General features: G+C 44.9%; 1 protein-coding gene across 10 annotated transcripts in view; it reads right to left on the bottom strand.

Annotated features, from left to right (window-relative positions):
• Positions 1-17,917, bottom strand: part of ANKIB1 (ankyrin repeat and IBR domain containing 1) — a 154,559-nt gene that overhangs the window by 25,668 nt on the left and 110,974 nt on the right. For all 10 annotated transcript variants that reach the window (XM_073333976.2, XM_073333978.2, XM_073333979.2 and 7 more), the window contains 2 exons: positions 7,967-8,055; positions 4,484-4,614 (listed from right to left, as the gene is read on the bottom strand). In XM_073333976.2, coding sequence (XP_073190077.1) covers positions 4,484-4,614; positions 7,967-8,055 — 220 coding nt within the window. The remainder of the gene's footprint in view (positions 1-4,483; positions 4,615-7,966; positions 8,056-17,917) is intronic.

Below are 17,917 nucleotides of genomic sequence, written 5' to 3' on the forward strand. Positions count from 1 at the left end.
AACGAGGCTCTGATATGCCTCTGGAAATGGCCCACCTTGATTATCATACACATTGTAAGGAGAGTGATCACTTTAGATAAGCTACTACCAGCAGGAGAGGGGGTGGGGAGAGAGAAAACCTTTTGTAGTGGTAAACACCCATTTTTTCATGCTTTGTGTGTATACAAAGATCTTCTTACTTTCCACAGTATGCATCTGATGAAGTGAGCTGTAGCTCACGAAAGCTTATGCTCAAATAAATTGATTAGTCTCTAAGGTGCCACAAGTGCTCCTTTTCTTTTTGTGAATACAGACTAACACGGCTGTTACTCTGAAACTTTTCATATAATGATATCACGCAGTGATTATATGAAGGCCCACATTTACATATACAATATTTGCAAATATACATGTCAAAATAAGCTTCTAGCATATGTGACAAAAGTTCCTCCTCTACCTTGGTGGGTCTTGCGCTTATTGGCGGATTTGCTCGCCTTGGGGCTTCACAGCAGCCCTCAGTTTGGCCATTTTATGAACCCACAGTCCAGGTCAACTCCTCCAGTGTCTGACCAGGAGTTTGACCAGGTTTGGGGGGAACCTGGGCCCGCCCTCTACTCCAGGTTCCAGCCCAGGGCCCTGTGGAATGCAGCTGTTTAGAGTGCCTACTGGAACAGCTGTGCAACAGCTACAACTCCCTGGGCTACTTCCCCATTGCCTCCTCCCAACACCTTCTTTATCCTCACTATCGGAACTTCCTCCTGGTGTCTGATAATTCTTGTACTCCTCAGTCCTCCAACAGTATGCATTCTCACACTCAGCTCCTAGCGCCTCTTGCTCCCAGCTCCTTACCCGTGCACCACAAACTGAAGTGAGCTCCTTTTTAAACCCAGGTGCCCTGATTAGCCTGCCTTAATTGATTCTAGCAGCTTCTTGATTGGCTGCAGGTGTTCTAATCAGCCTGTCTGTCTTAATTGTCTCCAGAAGGTTCCTGATTGTTCTGGAACCTTCCCTGTTACCTTACCCAGGGAAAAGGGACCTACTTAACCTGGGGCTAATATATTTGCCTTCTATTACTCTCCTGTAGCCATCCGGCCCAACCCTGTCACACATATTAAGCATTTGAAGGACAACAAAGGTTTTCACCTTTGAGTAGAAACATGAGTTAGAAGTAACCAATATCTTCCATAAAACATTTATCAACCATAAATGAGTCTTCTTGGTTGCTTGCCTTTTGAGCAAATGGTTCCTAGATTTACAACCTAGTATTTGTTGTACATTCACAATTTGCAATTAAAGACACTTATCAAATACTCTATACAAGGTCAAAATCCCAATTACTAACATTTATATACATCTTCCAAAGGATAAACGTAAAAAGAAAATAGTACAGAATGGTAAAACAAAACAGAAGCTATAAAGCTGCATACAAGAGTCTGTGAACACACACGAAGGTAATAAATATAGTTTTACAGGCAAGGTGGTGTCATCCTCTTTGACACTTTGTTCTCACTGATGACAGAATGCAGACATTTCCTAGGAATTTCCTTAATTAGCCTGAACATTTCATTATTTTATAATGAACCCAGATTAACCAAAAACCATAAGCATGTGAGCTATCGTATTCCCCAAGCATCTTGCGTATGAAAATAACAGTGGCCTAAAATTCAGTAACAGTGAAGCCAATTACATAATAACCTAAAATTATAATACATTATAACTGTTTTATTAATAAACTTTTTTTGCATCAATACTGAGGTCTCTCCCCTATTATGTCCTTTACAAATCTTATGCTTCCCCATCTATTTGATATTAAGAAGAATGCTAGAAGACCTGGAAGGATACAGAAAGAACAATCCTGAACTGATTTAGCGTATATAAGGAATAAATGACAGCCAATAAAGAGAGAGTCTGGTGAAAAACCAATGACTTCTCAAAATCATGGTCCTAAACATTTAGGACCCAATTCTGCACTTTGGGTTGTGTGGACATATAAAACGGAGTGTGGCAGCTGCAGGGAGCCAGTTTTGATTTTCTAATACTCAATCACTAGGATCTGGCAGAAATTAGAGCAGCAGGGAGACTACTCTAACTGCCGCCAAAGGCCTAAAGTCTGTAACAGAACTTACGCAAGTGGATGAACAAGTATATAAGGGAGCTCCACTCCGCCATGGGGCCCAGCCCTGAAATACAGCTCACATAACCCTTCCCCCTCCTCTTATATAAGGAAGAGGGGAGGCTGGTACAGGAAGTAGCAGAATTGCCTCTATCAGCTTTCTGATGATGGTGAGTTCCCCTACAGAAGGGGAATTCAATACCAGTTATCTCTAGCCATTTTAAAGCCACTTTGTGCTGCTTACAAGGTGCAAAGCGCTCTTAGCAGACTGGAGAATCTGGTCCCTAGTTAGTACCTCAGATGCTGGTAGAACTGAAGTAGTGACGCTAACTTATGTTTAATGGTGAAAGCCAATCAAGCCTATAGTATGCAACACTTGAAATCTTGTTGAGTTGATCTTATTGGCACGAGTTGAGCTCATTTGAAGAAAGAAAAAGATAAATGGTACACCTAGAATGAACCAGTGAGGGCAAGGCAGGATCTGTTTCTGCTGGTAGCATAAACAACAAAATCCCTAAATATAGTAGAGGAAAAGTGAGGAGGAATGTGATGGGCGCAGAAAGAAAAAGCCATTTGCTTGGTATGGAGAGACAGACTCCTAGAAAAAAGAGAGAAAGAACTGTTTTCTAACCCAAGGTATATTTTGATAGAAGCCAACCAACCTACACAAATAAGTGTTTGAAACCTGAGTCGTGACAGATACCCCTTTCTTAATCTGAAAACCTGACATTATTAAATGGACATATAAGCTGTTTTTGCTACTTTCACATAACCTATTGTAACAAGGTCAGGCCAGATAGCTACAGGAAAGTAGTAGAAGGTAGCTACATTAGCCCCAGATTAAGCAGGTCCCTTTTCTCTGGGTAAGATAACAGGGACTATTCCAGAACAATCAGGAACCTGCTAGAACCTATTAAGGCAAGCAGGCTAATTAGGACACCTGCAACCAATTAGGAAGCTACGAGAACCAATTAAGGCAGGTAGGCTAATCAGGGCACATGGTTAAAAAAAGAAAGACATCCCTTCAGTTAGGGAGAGGCATGTAAGTAGCTGGGAGTGAGAGGATGTGCTGCTGGAGGACTGAGGAATAAAAATGTTACCAGGCATCAGGAAGAAGGTCCTGCAGTGAAGACAAAGAAGGTGCTGCAGGGAGGTCATGGGGAAAGTGGCCCAGGGAGTTGTAGCTGTCACACAGATGTTACAGGAGACATTGTAGACAGCTGCGATCCACAGGGCCGTGGGGTGAAACCAATAGTAGAGGGTGGGCCCAGGTTCCCCCCATTCCCTCAACTCCCTAGTTGACACAAGAGAAGCTGACCTGGACTGAGAGTCTGGACCTGGACTGAGAGGGGAAGCTCTCAGAGGACTGAGAGGGGAAGCTGACCTGGACTGAGAGGGGAAGGTCTCTAGCCTGTCCCTGACCCACTAGGTGGGACAACAGAGACTGCGGGGGATTGTTCTCTTCCCTGTGTCCCATGCTGGCTAGTCATGAGGTTAGCTGAGTGAACAGCAGGTTTGAGCCAGTGGCAAAAGTGGCCAAACTGAGGGCTGCCGTGAACCTCTGAGGCAAGCAAATCCGCCGGAAAGCGCAGGACCCACCAAGGCAGAGGAGAAACTTTGTCACACTATCCATTGACTAAAAAGCAAGTACTTTAAGTTTCTGCTTTTAGTTCATTTGAAAAAAGAGTTGTCTGAGATGTAATTATAATGTTAGATAAAGAGGTTTTGACATAGAAAATATTGCTATGCAAAACCTATTTATTTTTGTGAAGTATTGAAAACTTGCATCTAATTTCTGTCTACTATTACCCTTAAAGTCTTTCTTGGAACTACTGCTCTCCTGGTATCTCACTCCCTTTGAAAATCTATGTTTACATTTTTCCAAGCTGACCTTCTTTTGATATTTTCAGCTCACCTTATTTCCCTTTGTATTATTTCTCTATCTTCATTAGTGTTCACAATGCCTCAAAATTTAGTATCTTCTGTGAATTAAATATGCTATTCACTTTCTCTTTTAGGTCATTAAAGAAGAGTGGCAATGCAAAGATCTGTATAGTTTTCCTCTAAGTCTTTCCTCCTATTTTATTCTTTGTTTACTGCTCGTCATTTCTCTTTGTTTATTGTCCTTCAACCCATGTAATGAGTGTTCACTGCCAAGCCAAAATGTATCTTGTAAGAAAGACTTAATGAAATTGCATATCAAATACTCTGCTTTTATCTTAATACATTAGAGCTTCTTTCTATCTGCCAATGTTGCAATTTGGTTTAGAAGTTCCACTAGATCCCATGCCTGTGATTTCAGAGGCTTTGTATGTTTGCATTTACAAAATAGACATGTATATACAACTTGAGTTACGCTTTCCACCATAAACAATATAAACTTCTTTATACCTTTGCACACTGCATGTGGTTGCAGCCCTCATTCTTCTGAATTGGAGATTTGCAGTTGGCGCACGGTTTGGAGTTAGTTAGTAACCATAGGCAGTTGGCAGCATCTTCATAAGCCTCACTAACTCCCACAACTTTGGGAGAAAAAAGTGGAAAAAAAATAGAAAAGTTAAGATTATCTGCATATCAACTTTTGTAAAAAGTAGGTTAAGAAGTCTGCGTGTTTCCCTAATTCTTGACAGTGCATATTAATTTCCTCATAAACCTACAGCATGCGTTACAAAAGTAATGTAAGGCAAAAATTAAGATGCTTTAACAAATACGACAAAAGTCAAAGGTCACATCCACACCTCAATCAGCTTGGGAATGCATCTGTATATTTTATTATGCTTTACATTATAATTTATTAAATATACTATAAGATGTTAACACAGTCCAAGACCCATGCTAGGAATTTAAAAAAATCATTGTTGATACTTAAGTTTTATACTTGTTTCTACGGATCACTCCAAATAAGTGTGTGTCCTATGTTATTCTACATTAATTAATAAATAATGGTAATATTATTTGTATCACCTACAAGCCCTGGTCACGGATCAGGACCCCACTGTACTAGGCATTGTACAAACAGAACAAAAGACAGTCCCTACCCCAAAAGTTTACACTCTAAATAGACTTATTCACCCTTCCCCCATTTTTTTTATACTTAAGTATCAGCTGCTTCTATTTCTCTAAGATTTATGGAAATGACTTCTGGACATAGCATTAAGAGCCAAACCATGTACAATAGGTAATACTTTAGAAAATAAATACTCAGCCCTTTGGGACTCTTTTGGGGATTACAAGATTTCCTACCAAGCTCTAGAACACAATCTGGGAGGTGGGCGGAGGAAGTTTTTAATATGTTTTGGCCTCATCCACACTGCCTGACGAAACTGTGTGAAAGCAGTTTTAGCCTACAGCAGTTTTAAAGCATACTTAAAACAATTACAGAAAGAAAATACAAATGTAAATTGGGCTAATGGGAGATGATATTTATTAAATTGGACTTTCCATTGTAAAGTAAAAAATCAGGAAATATCTCAAAATAGCATGAAGAGGGAATCTGAAATTTTCAAAGATATCAAGCAAACTTCTATTTTAAAATGCTTAGTTAATTTAACAATGGTTTTATAATCATAATTAACATTTACATACCACATTATATGTTCTAAATGCTGTAGACACACAAAGGGCCTAATTCTGATCTCATTTAACATTGGTGTAAAATAGGAGCGGCAACAGAGTTACAGCAATAAGCCGGCATGAAATCAGAATAAAATTGTAAGCAATCAATCTAATTACACTGATAAAATAACCAATATTTTTAACATTATAAAGATAAAGATTACTGACCTGTATCCAGAGTTCTTCAAGTGGCCTCTGCACATTTGCATTCTTAGAATGTACTCATGGCGTAGCCAGAAATGGAACCTTCTAGCAGCACTGCACATTGGAATGATTCTTCTTTGGAGTTCTAATTCCAACTCAGCATTGGAGGAGGTGGCTGATGCACAACCCATTTCTAGCTTCGCTCTCCAAATGTACAGAGCCACAAGGGGAAGAGAAAGGAGAAGAAGGTGCAAGAGCGCTCCAACAGGCACTGCTACTAGAAGCTTCCTCTGGTCCTGATGGTACCATGAGCACATGCCAGAGTAGGAATGTGCAGAAGGCCACTTGAAGAGCTTACCGTTACAACAATTATGAAAGTCTTGGATTTCCAATTCATTCCAGTTGTAAGATGCATTTCCCATATCCAAACCGAAAGAATCAAAACTGTGAAGGGGGAAGCTGTGTGTGTGTGTGTGCACGTGCGCCTATATTTTATATATATATTTTTTAAATCACAAGATTTTAAAAAAATCTTGTGATTTAAAAGAAAAACAAAAACAGCTCTGCCATTGAAACTACTCAGAATATTTGGTATAGAAATAGACTTAACTGAGAAGAAGTGATTTTGAATCTTCTGGCTAAAATAGATCTGTCAAGGTTCCCTCCCCATTCTGAACTCTAGGGTACAAATGTGGGGACTCACATGAAAGACCCCCCTAAGCTTATTTCTACCAGCTTGGGGTAAAACTTCCCCAAGGCACAAACTTTTTGCCCTTGGGGGGGTATGCTGTCACCACCAAGTGATTTAACAAAGAATCAGGGAAAGGACCATTTGGAGTTCCTATTCCCGCAAAATATTCCCCCAAGCCTTACACCCCCTTTCCTGGGCAGGCTTGAAAATAATATCCTAACCAATTGGTTACAAAGCGATCACAGACCCAAACCCCTGGGTCTTAGGATCATAGAGAAATCAGTGAGGCTCTTAAAAGAAACAGAACTTTATTAGAAAGAAAAAAGGTAAAAGAAGCACCTCTGTGAAATTAGAATGGAACATAATCTCATAGGCAGTCAGATTCAAAACACAGAGAATCCCTCTAGGCAAAACCTTAAGTTACAAAAGGACACAAAAACAGGAATACACATTCCCTCCAGCACAGCAAATTTCACAAGTCAAAAACAAAAGCAAAATCTAATGCATTTTCTAGCTAGATTACTTACTAACTCTATAGGAGTTGAATTGCTTGCTTTCTTGATCTGTCTCCGGGCAGAGGCATCAGACAGACAGACAAAACCTTTTCCCCCCACCCAGATTTGAAAGTATCTTGTCTCCTTATTGGTCATTTTGGTCAGATGCCAGACAGGTTAGCTGAGCTTCTTAACCCTTTACAGGTAAGAGGATTTTATAGTACTGTATCAGAGCTTTTTAACCCCTTCCCTTTAAATTCTGACAAGATCTATCAATCTATCTAGAAATAGATATATGAAAGTCTGTTTTTTCCTACTGTGCTTTTACTCAAAATTGGCTGAAACTCCAATTTACCAAAATAATTCACTTTCTGCCACAGATTAACTAAGGAAGACGCGCTAGCAAGGAAGCCACTGGATCAGGGGAGAGGTCACTGCATTTATGCTGAACTGTTTTTTAAGTGGGAGGTGCTCAAGACGTTCAGTGCAAACAATAAATAGTTCCCAGAAGAAAAGGCCTGAAGAGACTCTGGGCGTGGCATTTAATCCTTCCTGGCCTGGGGAAACAGGTTAGTTATTTACATGGACACTGCTGCTCCTCTTGTAAAACCAGTTTCTGACTTTATGGTAAATGTATTGTATTAGGATTTTTTAAAAACATATATGTTTTAGGTAACTTTTCCCCCTATAATGTTACCCAAAACAAACCTCTAATCTGTAGGGTTTGATTTAAGACATGAGCAAGGAAATTCAGAGTTAAAGAAACGGGAAAATAAAGAATTATACAGTTTTCAGCACCATTTTTTCAATTAGATGATTTCTACAGGACAAATGATCAAACCTGTTCCTCCCCCCTCTTTCACATCATTTCTTAACTACCATACAGTTCTTATTTAATGCTGTTAAAAATCCCACAAAAACCACTCTTACGTTCTTCTGGTTTCATTTCTGATATCTTCTGCAGCCAGTTCTTCCATGTTTGGCAGTCACAAGGTTCATGTGCTTCACCAAGACATTCCCTGAAAAATTAAGTCATAAATACAGTAGATAATTGTTTAGATTGGTTCAAATTGAAAAATAATGAAGGCACATTAAAACTCTAAGACAGGAAGATAAAGAAACCTACTCAATTACTCTCACTTTAAAACATTATTACATTTGCTCACAACCCAAGGTAGAGCTTCATGAAAATTAATGAGAGAATTAAGTGAGGCAGGAAAGAAAAATGCTTTTTAATTATGATGGAGAATATCTCAAAAGCAGCTGGTATGCACTATGTTTTATGGGCTGACCAGTAATTAATCTAGGCCCATGTAAAATGGTCATGTAGCTTTTGTACAAGGGGTGAAGTTGACCTCAGTGCAGATGGACTATGAAAGGCCTTTATTATTCATATTAAAGTAATATTCCAAAGGCCCCAATCACGATTGAAGCCTCACTGTGTTAGATACTGTACAAACATATAGTGAGACAAAGTCCCTGCTCCAAAAACCTTTCTGGCTAAGTATAAACTCCTAGTTTAAGTGGAGTTTATGTGGTGCATAGGGCCTTGAGTAGGCCCTCTACAGTTGGGATGAATGTCATCCAGAATTATTTGTCCGTGTCCACTGGTGATCATTAATCCTTAATAACAAGGTCAGTGCTTAAGTAAATCCCCATTGCTTTCACACTCTTCTAATACTGAGTGAATTTGGATTTCTACCCTTCCCAGAGTCCCTAAATGGAAAGGAGATGATATTGGTTGAAATCATATGGACACATAAGGAGTTAACAGTGGATCCCTCAAGTTTTTCCAGATTTACTACTGCTAGTTTTCAGGATGGCAGTCAGTATACAGCATCAGATACATGGCTTCCAGATGGTGCTTGGGTGTAGATGTGTCAACATGGATTCCAGAATTGTCACGACTTGCTCTTTTACTGGAAATACAGCAAAACAGCTTGAGACATCTGCCACATGAAATACACAAATAGTTTACAAATGGGGTATATTTCCACATGGACACCTGCTGTATCATAGAAAATGCAAATTGTTTTTTGAGGATCAAATGGTAAACTACTTTCTACAATGCAATGTCATAAGCTGAATGAATACTCATTATCTCCTTTGTCCTCATCACAACAGGGAACATGTGAGCAAAAAAAGCTTAAAGAAAACTACAGAAAAGAAAAGAAAAAAGAAAAGAGAACCTTCTGAGCCACCCTCTTCTACCTGTACAATTGAAATAAGGTGAGGGTCAATCTGAGCCATAGGATTGACTTCACTGGGGCTAGACTTCACCCACAATAACTGTTCTTGGATAATTTTAATTGTATACAGAGAAAACAAAATTAGCAGAAAGGGAACTAACAAGAGAATGGCCCCCTTACCTAAAGGCTGATTAATTCACCCTACACAACAAACAAAATAACAAAGACATGCGCATTGGCTTCTCTGTGGATTGTGAACTTTTGAACAGACTCACTTCAAATCCTAAATTTTGGAATACCCGCAGAGACCTTGAACAACTCTAAAAAGAGAATGAACCAGGAATTACAGAAATACAGATAAGATTGTCAACACTGCTTGAATCTTGGTGTACATTTTGAAACGCAAACAGCCTAAAAAGGAAGAAAGGGGAAAACCCAAATTATTACAGCTGCATTTCCTTGAGAGACAATGTTAGGTACTCTTCTAGAGACTGGATTCAGGGTGTAAACATAGAAATCCTGAACCTTCTTTGTTGCAAGGAATGCCTTTGCTGACCACCCATAAACCTGTTCAAGTTAAGAGACTGAAAACAGAGTTATATATTCTAAAAATGGATAACTACTTGAGGTGCAGTATTGGTCAGCTTTGTCCCAATTTCGATGACACTACTAAGTAGATTAGGGTATAAGCTGTATTACTTATATCCATTCCATTCTAGGTGTGCACGCGTCCATGTGCGTGGTCATTGGAGATTTTTGCCTCAGCAGTATTCGTAGTGTCAGCAGTGGTGCCCCCTTGAGAGCTGCGCTCATGTGCCGGTTTATCAGGCACTGCCAACCCTACGCTATCTCAGTTCTTTCTTGCCAGCAACTCCAACAGAGGGGGCAGGAGGGTGGGTAATGGAATGGACATGAGCAACACAATCTCTGACAACAACAATTACGAAAGATAAGTAACTTTTTTCTTCTTTGCGTGCTTGCTCATGTCAATTCCATTCTAGGTGACTCACAAGCAGTGCAAATGGAGGTGGGCTCAGAGTTTGCGGTCTTGCAGCACTGCCCTGCTGAAGCTAGCATTGTTCCGGGCCTGCTGGGTCAGTGCATAATGGGCCATAAATGTTTGGGCAGATGACCAGGTAGCAGCTCTACAAATCTCTTGGATCAGCACCTGAGCCAAGAAGGCCGCTGACGACGCTTGCACTCTAGTTGAGTGCACTTTGGCTATGGCAGGTGGAGGCACATTTGCCAGCTTGTAGCAGTATCGAACGCAGACTGCGATCCAGAATGAAATTCTCTGAGCAGACACTGGGCAACCTTTTCATCCTGTCTGCCACTGCAACGAACAGTTGCGTTTACTTACGGAAAGGCCGTGTCCCTTTGATATAGAAGGCCAGCGCCCTCTGGACCTTCAGGGTGCGTAACCTGTGCTCCTCTTTGGAATTGTGGGGCTTTGGAAAGAAGACCGTTAAGAAAATGTCCTGGCCAGTATGAAACTGGGAGACTACATTGAGCAGGAACGCCAGGTACGGCCGCAACTGGACCTTATCCTTGTAGAATACTGTACAGGGTGCTTCTGACGTAAGTGCCCTGATCTCATACACACTGCTGGCAGACGCATCCGCCACCAGGAATGCCACCTTCCAGGAGAGAATGAGAAGAGAGCAGGAATCCAGAGATTCAAAGGGAGGCCCCATGAGCCTCAACAGCATGAGATTCAAATCTTCAGATCTTTCAGGAACCAGGCTGTCATGTTGTAAGCGAAGAATGACCTGCCTTGGAAGGGAGGGTGGAAAGCCGAAATAGGAGCCAGGTGGACACTAACTGATGACAGCAACAAGCCCTGGAGCTTAAGGTGCAGGAGATAGTCCAGAATCAGCTCCAGGGAGGCCTACTCAGCCCAGAAGCGCCAATCCGAGGCCCAGCATGTGAATCTTTTTGACGTTTCCCCATAGGTTGCTCTGGTGGAGGACTTTCTCCTACCCATTTCCCGCTTGTCTATATTAAGCCATGCAGAAGCCATGCTGTCAAGTGCAGCACCTCCAGGTTCAGGTGCAGGAGACTGCCATGGTTCTGGGCCAGCAGGTCTGGCCAGAGAGGGAGCCTCAGCGGCTTAGCTCGCAAGTGGCCTCGCTAGCACTGATTCGGCATGTTGCTGGTCGGTAGCCATAAGGATGACTCTCACCCTGTCCCGTTTGATCTTCACAAGGACTCTGTGGATCAACGGCACTGGTGGGAAGGCGTACATCAGGGCTCCTGACCAAGGAAGCAGGAAGGCATCCAACAGGGAACCCCGGTCTATCCCCTGGAGCGAACAGAACACGTAGCATTTCCTTTAGGGAGGCAACCAAGTCCACCTGGGGAGTCCCCTACTTCTGGAAGATTATACTGGCTGCTTCCGGATGGAGCAACCACTTGTGGCGAGATGAGAAGGTCCTGCTGAGGGGACCCGCTAGTACATTCTTGGTGCCGGGCAGGTCTGTGGCTACCAGATGAATGGCGTGCTGCACACAGAAGTGCCAAAGGTTCAGAGCTTCTTAGCAGAGGGCTGACGACATCACTCTACCTTGTCTGTTGATGTAATACATTGCAGCGGTATTGTCCGTAAGGACCTGCACCACCTTGCCCTTCAGGTGGGGCAAGAAGGCCTGGCAGGCCAGACAAGCCGCTCAGAGCTCCCTGACATTGATGTGGAGGGCCAGATCGCCCTGCAACTAGAGGCCTGGGTGCTCAGCTTGACCAGGTGGGCTCCCAAGCCCAGGTCCGAAGCATCGGAAACTAGGGTTAGTGATGCGGACGGGGTTGCGAAGGGGACTCCCTGAAACACTGACCTGGCATCCAACCACCAATACAGGGATGACAGGATGTGATCCAACACTCTAATCATCCTAATCACCCAGTCTAGCTCTTGTCTTTTGCGGGAGTAAACCGACGCCAGCCACGCTTGCAGAGACCGGAGGTGGAGTCGTGCATGACTGACCACACATGTACAGGTGGCCACGTGCCACAGCAACTGCAGGGAGGTGAGAGCCATGGTGAGTGGGCAGTTCCTCACATGGGAGATCAAGTCCTACATGGCCTGAAAATGCACCTCCCGGAGGAAGGTACTGGCTCATATGGAGTCGAGAACCGCCCCTATGAACTCTATGTATTGGACTGGCCTTAAAGTGGATTTTTTCTCTTTTATCAACAGGCTTAGGTCGTGGCAGGTGGTATGCATGAGATCGAGGCTTCTCTGTACTTGGTTCCGAGACCTGCCCTTAATGAGCCAGACATCGAAATATGGGAAAATCTGGACCCCTTGACCTCTGAGGTAAGTGGCCACTGGAACCTTGGAGCCGAAGAGAGGCCAAAGAGGGGTGCCATAAATTGGAAATGGTGTTTGCCTACTATAAAACAGAGGAAATGTCTGTGACTTTAGAATATGGAGATGTAAAACTAGGCATCTTTCAAGTTGAGAGTGGCGTACCAGTCTCCCGGATCCAGGGAGGGGATGATGGAGGCCAGGGAGATCATGCAAAACTTCAACTTTTTGAGAGACCTGTTGAGGTGTCGCAGGTCCAAAATGGGTCTCAGGCCCGCTTTTGCTTTCGGGATTAGGAAGTAATGGAAATAGAACCCCTTTCCCCTGGAGGAATGTCCCATGTCCCAAGGAACCTCTTCCACTGCCCCCAGGTGCAGGAGGTTCTCAAACTTCTGAATGAGGAGGTGCTAGTGAGAAGGGTTCCTGGAGAGGGACAGGAGTGAGAGGCAGCCGAAAACTGCAGGGTGTAACCATGAGACACTATGTCCCGCACACAACGGTTTGAGGTGACTTGGGACCAGGCCAAACGGAAGAGACGAAGACAGTTGAGGAAAGAGTGGGGTGGATCTTGGCAGGTGGCTGGGGCGTTGCTCTCGACCACACCCTCAAAACAAGTACTTCTGGACCCCGGGGTGTTTTGCCAGACTGGGCAACGCAGGACAGCGGGAGGAAGAAGGGTGATGACGGCTGAAACTAGCGTCTCTGCCCCTTTTTCTTGCAGGTCCCTGGCGAGACTGCCAAGGCCTAGGCAGCGGCCGGAATTACTTCCTTGCAGGCTGCAGAATATGCATTCCCAGCAAGCGGAGGGTAACCCTGGTGTCCTTCAGCCCATGTAACCTCACATCTGTTTGGTCTCAAGAGAGACCATTCACATCAAAGGGGAGGTCCTGGATGGAAGTCTGCATTTCCTGGGAGAGACCTGCAGTCTGAAGCCAGGAGCTGCGCCTCATCACCACTGGCTGACGAGTCCTCCCTGTCCCATGCCATCTGGAGGGAGCACCTAGCAGCCACAGTGCCCTCTTCCACCAGCGTGCTAAATTCCTGGGCAAAACCCTGTGGAAGGGATTCCTTGAACTGATGGAGGGAGTCCCATAAGTTAAACTTGTAACGGCCCAAAAGAGCCTGATGGTTCACCACCTGGAACTGAAAAACTGGCCAGTGAATAAATCTTTCTACCAAACAGAGTCAACGGTTTGGCCTCTTTATTCTTGGGGGTGAAATTGGTATGCCCTTTTGTCTCTTTCATTGGCCACAGAGACCACCAGTAAGCTCGGGGGAGGATATAGAGGTACTCAAACCCCCTTGGCGGGACAACATACTTCTTTTCGGCCCTCTTTGAGGTTGGAGGAATGGAGGAAGGAGTTTGCCAGAGACCCTTGGCAATCTTAAAGACACCTTCATGCACTGGCAGTGTGACACAGGTTGGGGTGGAGGCTGACAAAAGGTTAAACAAGGTGTGCATCTGCTCAGCCATTTCCTCCAGCTCCAGGCCCAAGTTCCGCCGGGGGAGGTTCTGGGGCATCTTCTCCCACACGGGAGGGAGGCTTAGGGGTGGGCACCATTCCCTATGCTTCAACCGCCAGGCATCTCTCGTGCACTGATCCCAGTGCTGCCAGCTGCTATTCTGAGCTGGCGGCCGATCTGTGGTGAGAAGGGGTCATCACCACAACTGGCATTCCTTATGTGCCGCAAAAAGGCCACTGCACTGGCCGTGCTGCAAAGTCTGTGCTGTCGCCGTGGCCTCGGGTTCCCATTCGCGCCAGTGCAGACTAGGCAAGGGGCTGAACTGGTCTTCCATGTCAGAGGAATCCCCTTCTGGTGACCACAGTGGGGCTGTCGACGCCTGGGTCTGCTTGCTGACCATTGCCGTCAGGGACCGGTGCCCAGAATGAGGTGATTGGTGCTGGTACCGAGGGGACCGGTGCCATGGGGACTGGAGACATGACGGGGAGCACTCCCACGATGCACACGACTGGGACCTGCACCTAGAGGATGATCTGCGGGAGGGCGAGCAGCATCGATAATATGGAGACTGGCGTCTTGCTCTAGGTGATCTGCATCGAGACGTTAGCAACTGCGAACGCAGCGCTGGTAACTGAGGGCGAGCCCCAGAGCTTCTGGGCTGCAACTCTGGCGACCTGCGGCGCAGAGGTGGAGAGCACTGCTTCATCTTGGGGGATCAGCGGCGTTCCATTGCCCTCCGAGGGGTCTTAGCGGCTGGCTTTTCCTTGTGGGGAGCCTTTGTTGGTCCTGGGACGCATGCTACATCGGTGGCGTGGGTGGAGGCCTGTGTTCTCTCAGGGCTGGGGGAGCCTATAAAGGCGTCGGTGCCATCAGGGCTTTTGATCCCATGCTGCTCCCGGGAGTCGGTACCGGGTGGACCTTTCACAGGGCTATGGGCCCCGTCCGGGGAGGTGCAAGCATGCAGCTCTGGAGTGGCCGGGCAGCACTAAGTGGGTCCTTTGCCCTTTTTGCTTGGTGCTGGGGTTTTAGTCTTCTTTTTGGGCACTGGTGCCGGGGAACAATGATGGGGAGAGCCTGGCGCCAGGGGGCACTGCACACCAAGGCCAACGTATTCGGCGAGTCCTGGTGGGGCTGCACGGGGGCCGGACGCAGGGTGGACTCCATGAGGAGAGCCTGTAGCTGAATATCCCACTTCTTCTGTGTGCGGGGCTGGAAATTCTTACAAATTCGGTGCTGGTCTCTAAAGTGAGACTCCCCTAAGCACTTGAGGCAGCTGCTATGGGGGGTCACTTACAGGCATAGGCCTGTTGCAGTCCGCGCAGGGCTTAAACCCAGGAGACCCAAAGTCCCTGCTGGAACCCTAACTGCTAATTATTAACTATACTTAACAACTACTTAACACTAACTACTATGAGCAGAACTATTTACAAGGCCCTAAGGCTCAAAGACAGTAGACAAAAACCACTAGCCATTGCAACGCAAGTGAAGGTGCTCAGACTAACCACCATGGGCGGTAAGAAGGAACAGAGAGGGCGTAAGGTCAGCAGTGCCTTATATACCGGCACAGGAGCACGGCACCACTGTTGACCCTATGGATACTGCTAAGGCAAAAATCTTCTAAGGGGCGCAGGCACACCTAGAATGGCATCCCTATGAGCAAGCACTTGAAGAAGAACTAAGTATTAATGGTAATGTAACAACAATTTTTTAAAAAGGCTCCACTGGCGATCCTGGCAACTACAGTGCCTAACATCAGTACCAGGCAAATTGGTTGAAACTATACTACAGTAAAGAACAGAATTATCGGACACATAGACGAACACAATTTGTTGAGGAAGCGTCAACATGGCTTTTGTAAATGAAACTCATGCCTCACCAATCTCCTAGAATTCTTTGAGGGGGTCAATAAGCATGTGGACAAGGGTGATCCAGTGGATACAGTGTACTTAGACTTTCAGAAAGCTTTTGGCATCGTGTTTCACCAAAGGCTCTTAAGTAAACTAAACAGTGATGGGATAAGAGGAAAGGTCCTCTCATGGATCAGCAACTGGTTAAAAGACAGGAAACAAAGGGTAGGAATAAATGGTCAGTTCTCACAGTGGAGAGATGTAAATAGTGGGGTCCCCCAGGGATCTGTACTAGGACCATTGCTGTTCAACATATTCATAAATGCTCTGGAAAAAGGGGTAAACAGCGAGGTGGTAAAGTTTGCACAATAAAAAATTACTCAAAATCGTTAAATCCAGAGCAGACTGAAGAGTTACAAAGGGATCTCACAAAACTGGGTGACTGGGCAACAAAATGACAGATGAAAGTCATTGTTAATAAGTGCAAAGTAATGTACATTAGAAAATATAATCCCAACTATAGATATAAAATGATGGAATCCAAATTAGCTGTTACCACTCAAGGAAGAAATATTGGAGTCTGTAGAGGGGTGGTCACCCAGCTTCAGTCAGAAAGGGGTTAAAACCAGCTCTGGGAAAGGGCTGCCCTGAGGAGCCAATCAGGGGAGGGCACGTAGCAGCTAGTCCGGGCCCACGATGTCTGGTATAAAAAGGGCTGCGAGCTAGGAGGCAGGTAGTCTCACTCCAGCCTTGGGGTGGGAACGACTGGGCTGTCTGGGAGCACAGGGTACCTTCAACAGAGCAGTGCTGGGGAAGGGGCAGGCTGAGCTGGAGAGCTCAGGCCTGGTACCTCCCAGGCTGAGGCCTGACAGGAAGGCCTAAGGAGGTACTGGGGCTGCAGGGAAAGGCAGCAGGTCCAACCCCCTAGCCAATGATGAGTGGCCATTGCAGACTGCGGTTTGCCCCTGAGTAAAGGGGCTAGATGAGGACTGGCAGTGGGTCACTGAGGCGAGGTGGGATCAGGGGAGTGGGGTTCCCTTGGTGAGGGGCAGCACCCCAAGGTAAGGGGCACTGTGGTCTGGGAGGGATGTGGGGCCTACACATGGTGGAGATAAAGGGACTGAAGAGGGGCAGGTAACAGAGGGTGAGACACCGGCCTACAGAGAGCACTTCAGGGCCGAGAGAGCTAATTTCCCAGGACGGCCGGCAGGAGGCGCAGCGGTTGTGAGTCAGCATTCTGTTACGAGTCATTGTGGACGAGTCATGAAAACATCAACTCAATGTGCAGAGGCAGTCAAAAAAGCTAACAATGTTCGGAACCATTCGAAAAGGGATAGATAATAAGACAGTAAATATCTTAATGCCACTACATAAAGTCTTGATATGCCTACACTTTGAATATGGCATGCAGTTCTGGTCACCCCATCTCAAAGATATATTAGAATTAGAAAAGGTAAAGAGAAGGGCAACAAAAACAATTAGGAGTATGGAACAGCTTCCATATGAGGAGATATTAATAAGAATGGGATTGTTCAGCATGGAAAAGAGACGACTAAGGGGGAATATGGTAGAGGTCTATGAAATCACGAATGGTGTGGAGAAAGTGAGTAAGGAAGTGTTATTTACCCCTTCACATAACACAAGAACTAGGGGCCACCTACTGAAATTAATAGGCAGCAGTTTAAAACAAATGTAAGGAGTACTTCTTTACACAATGCAGTCAACCTAATGAACTTGTTGCCAGAGGATGTTGTGAAGGCCAAAAGTATAACTGGGTTAAAAAAAATAAATTGATAAGTTCATGGAGGATAGGTCCACCAATGGCTATTAGCCAAGATGGTCAAGGATGCAATCCCATGACCCCAGGATTCTAAAAAAGCATGAGCTAATGGTTTTCTGGAATATAATTGTGAACATGCCAACATCTATTCCGATTATACTGCAAACCTCTAAAAGAGGCACAAAAGTTTCTCTACCATGAAAATAGAACTGAAAAGCCTAGAGCTCCATGCAGCTGTTTTGTGTCCAGCACAGCTATTAATATATTGAAGTAGACAATGTTATACCCTTTGCTGCCCTA

The sequence above is a fragment of the Lepidochelys kempii genome, chromosome 2 (assembly GCF_965140285.1).
Source record: "Lepidochelys kempii isolate rLepKem1 chromosome 2, rLepKem1.hap1, whole genome shotgun sequence".
Classification (NCBI taxonomy): domain Eukaryota; kingdom Metazoa; phylum Chordata; order Testudines; family Cheloniidae; genus Lepidochelys; species Lepidochelys kempii.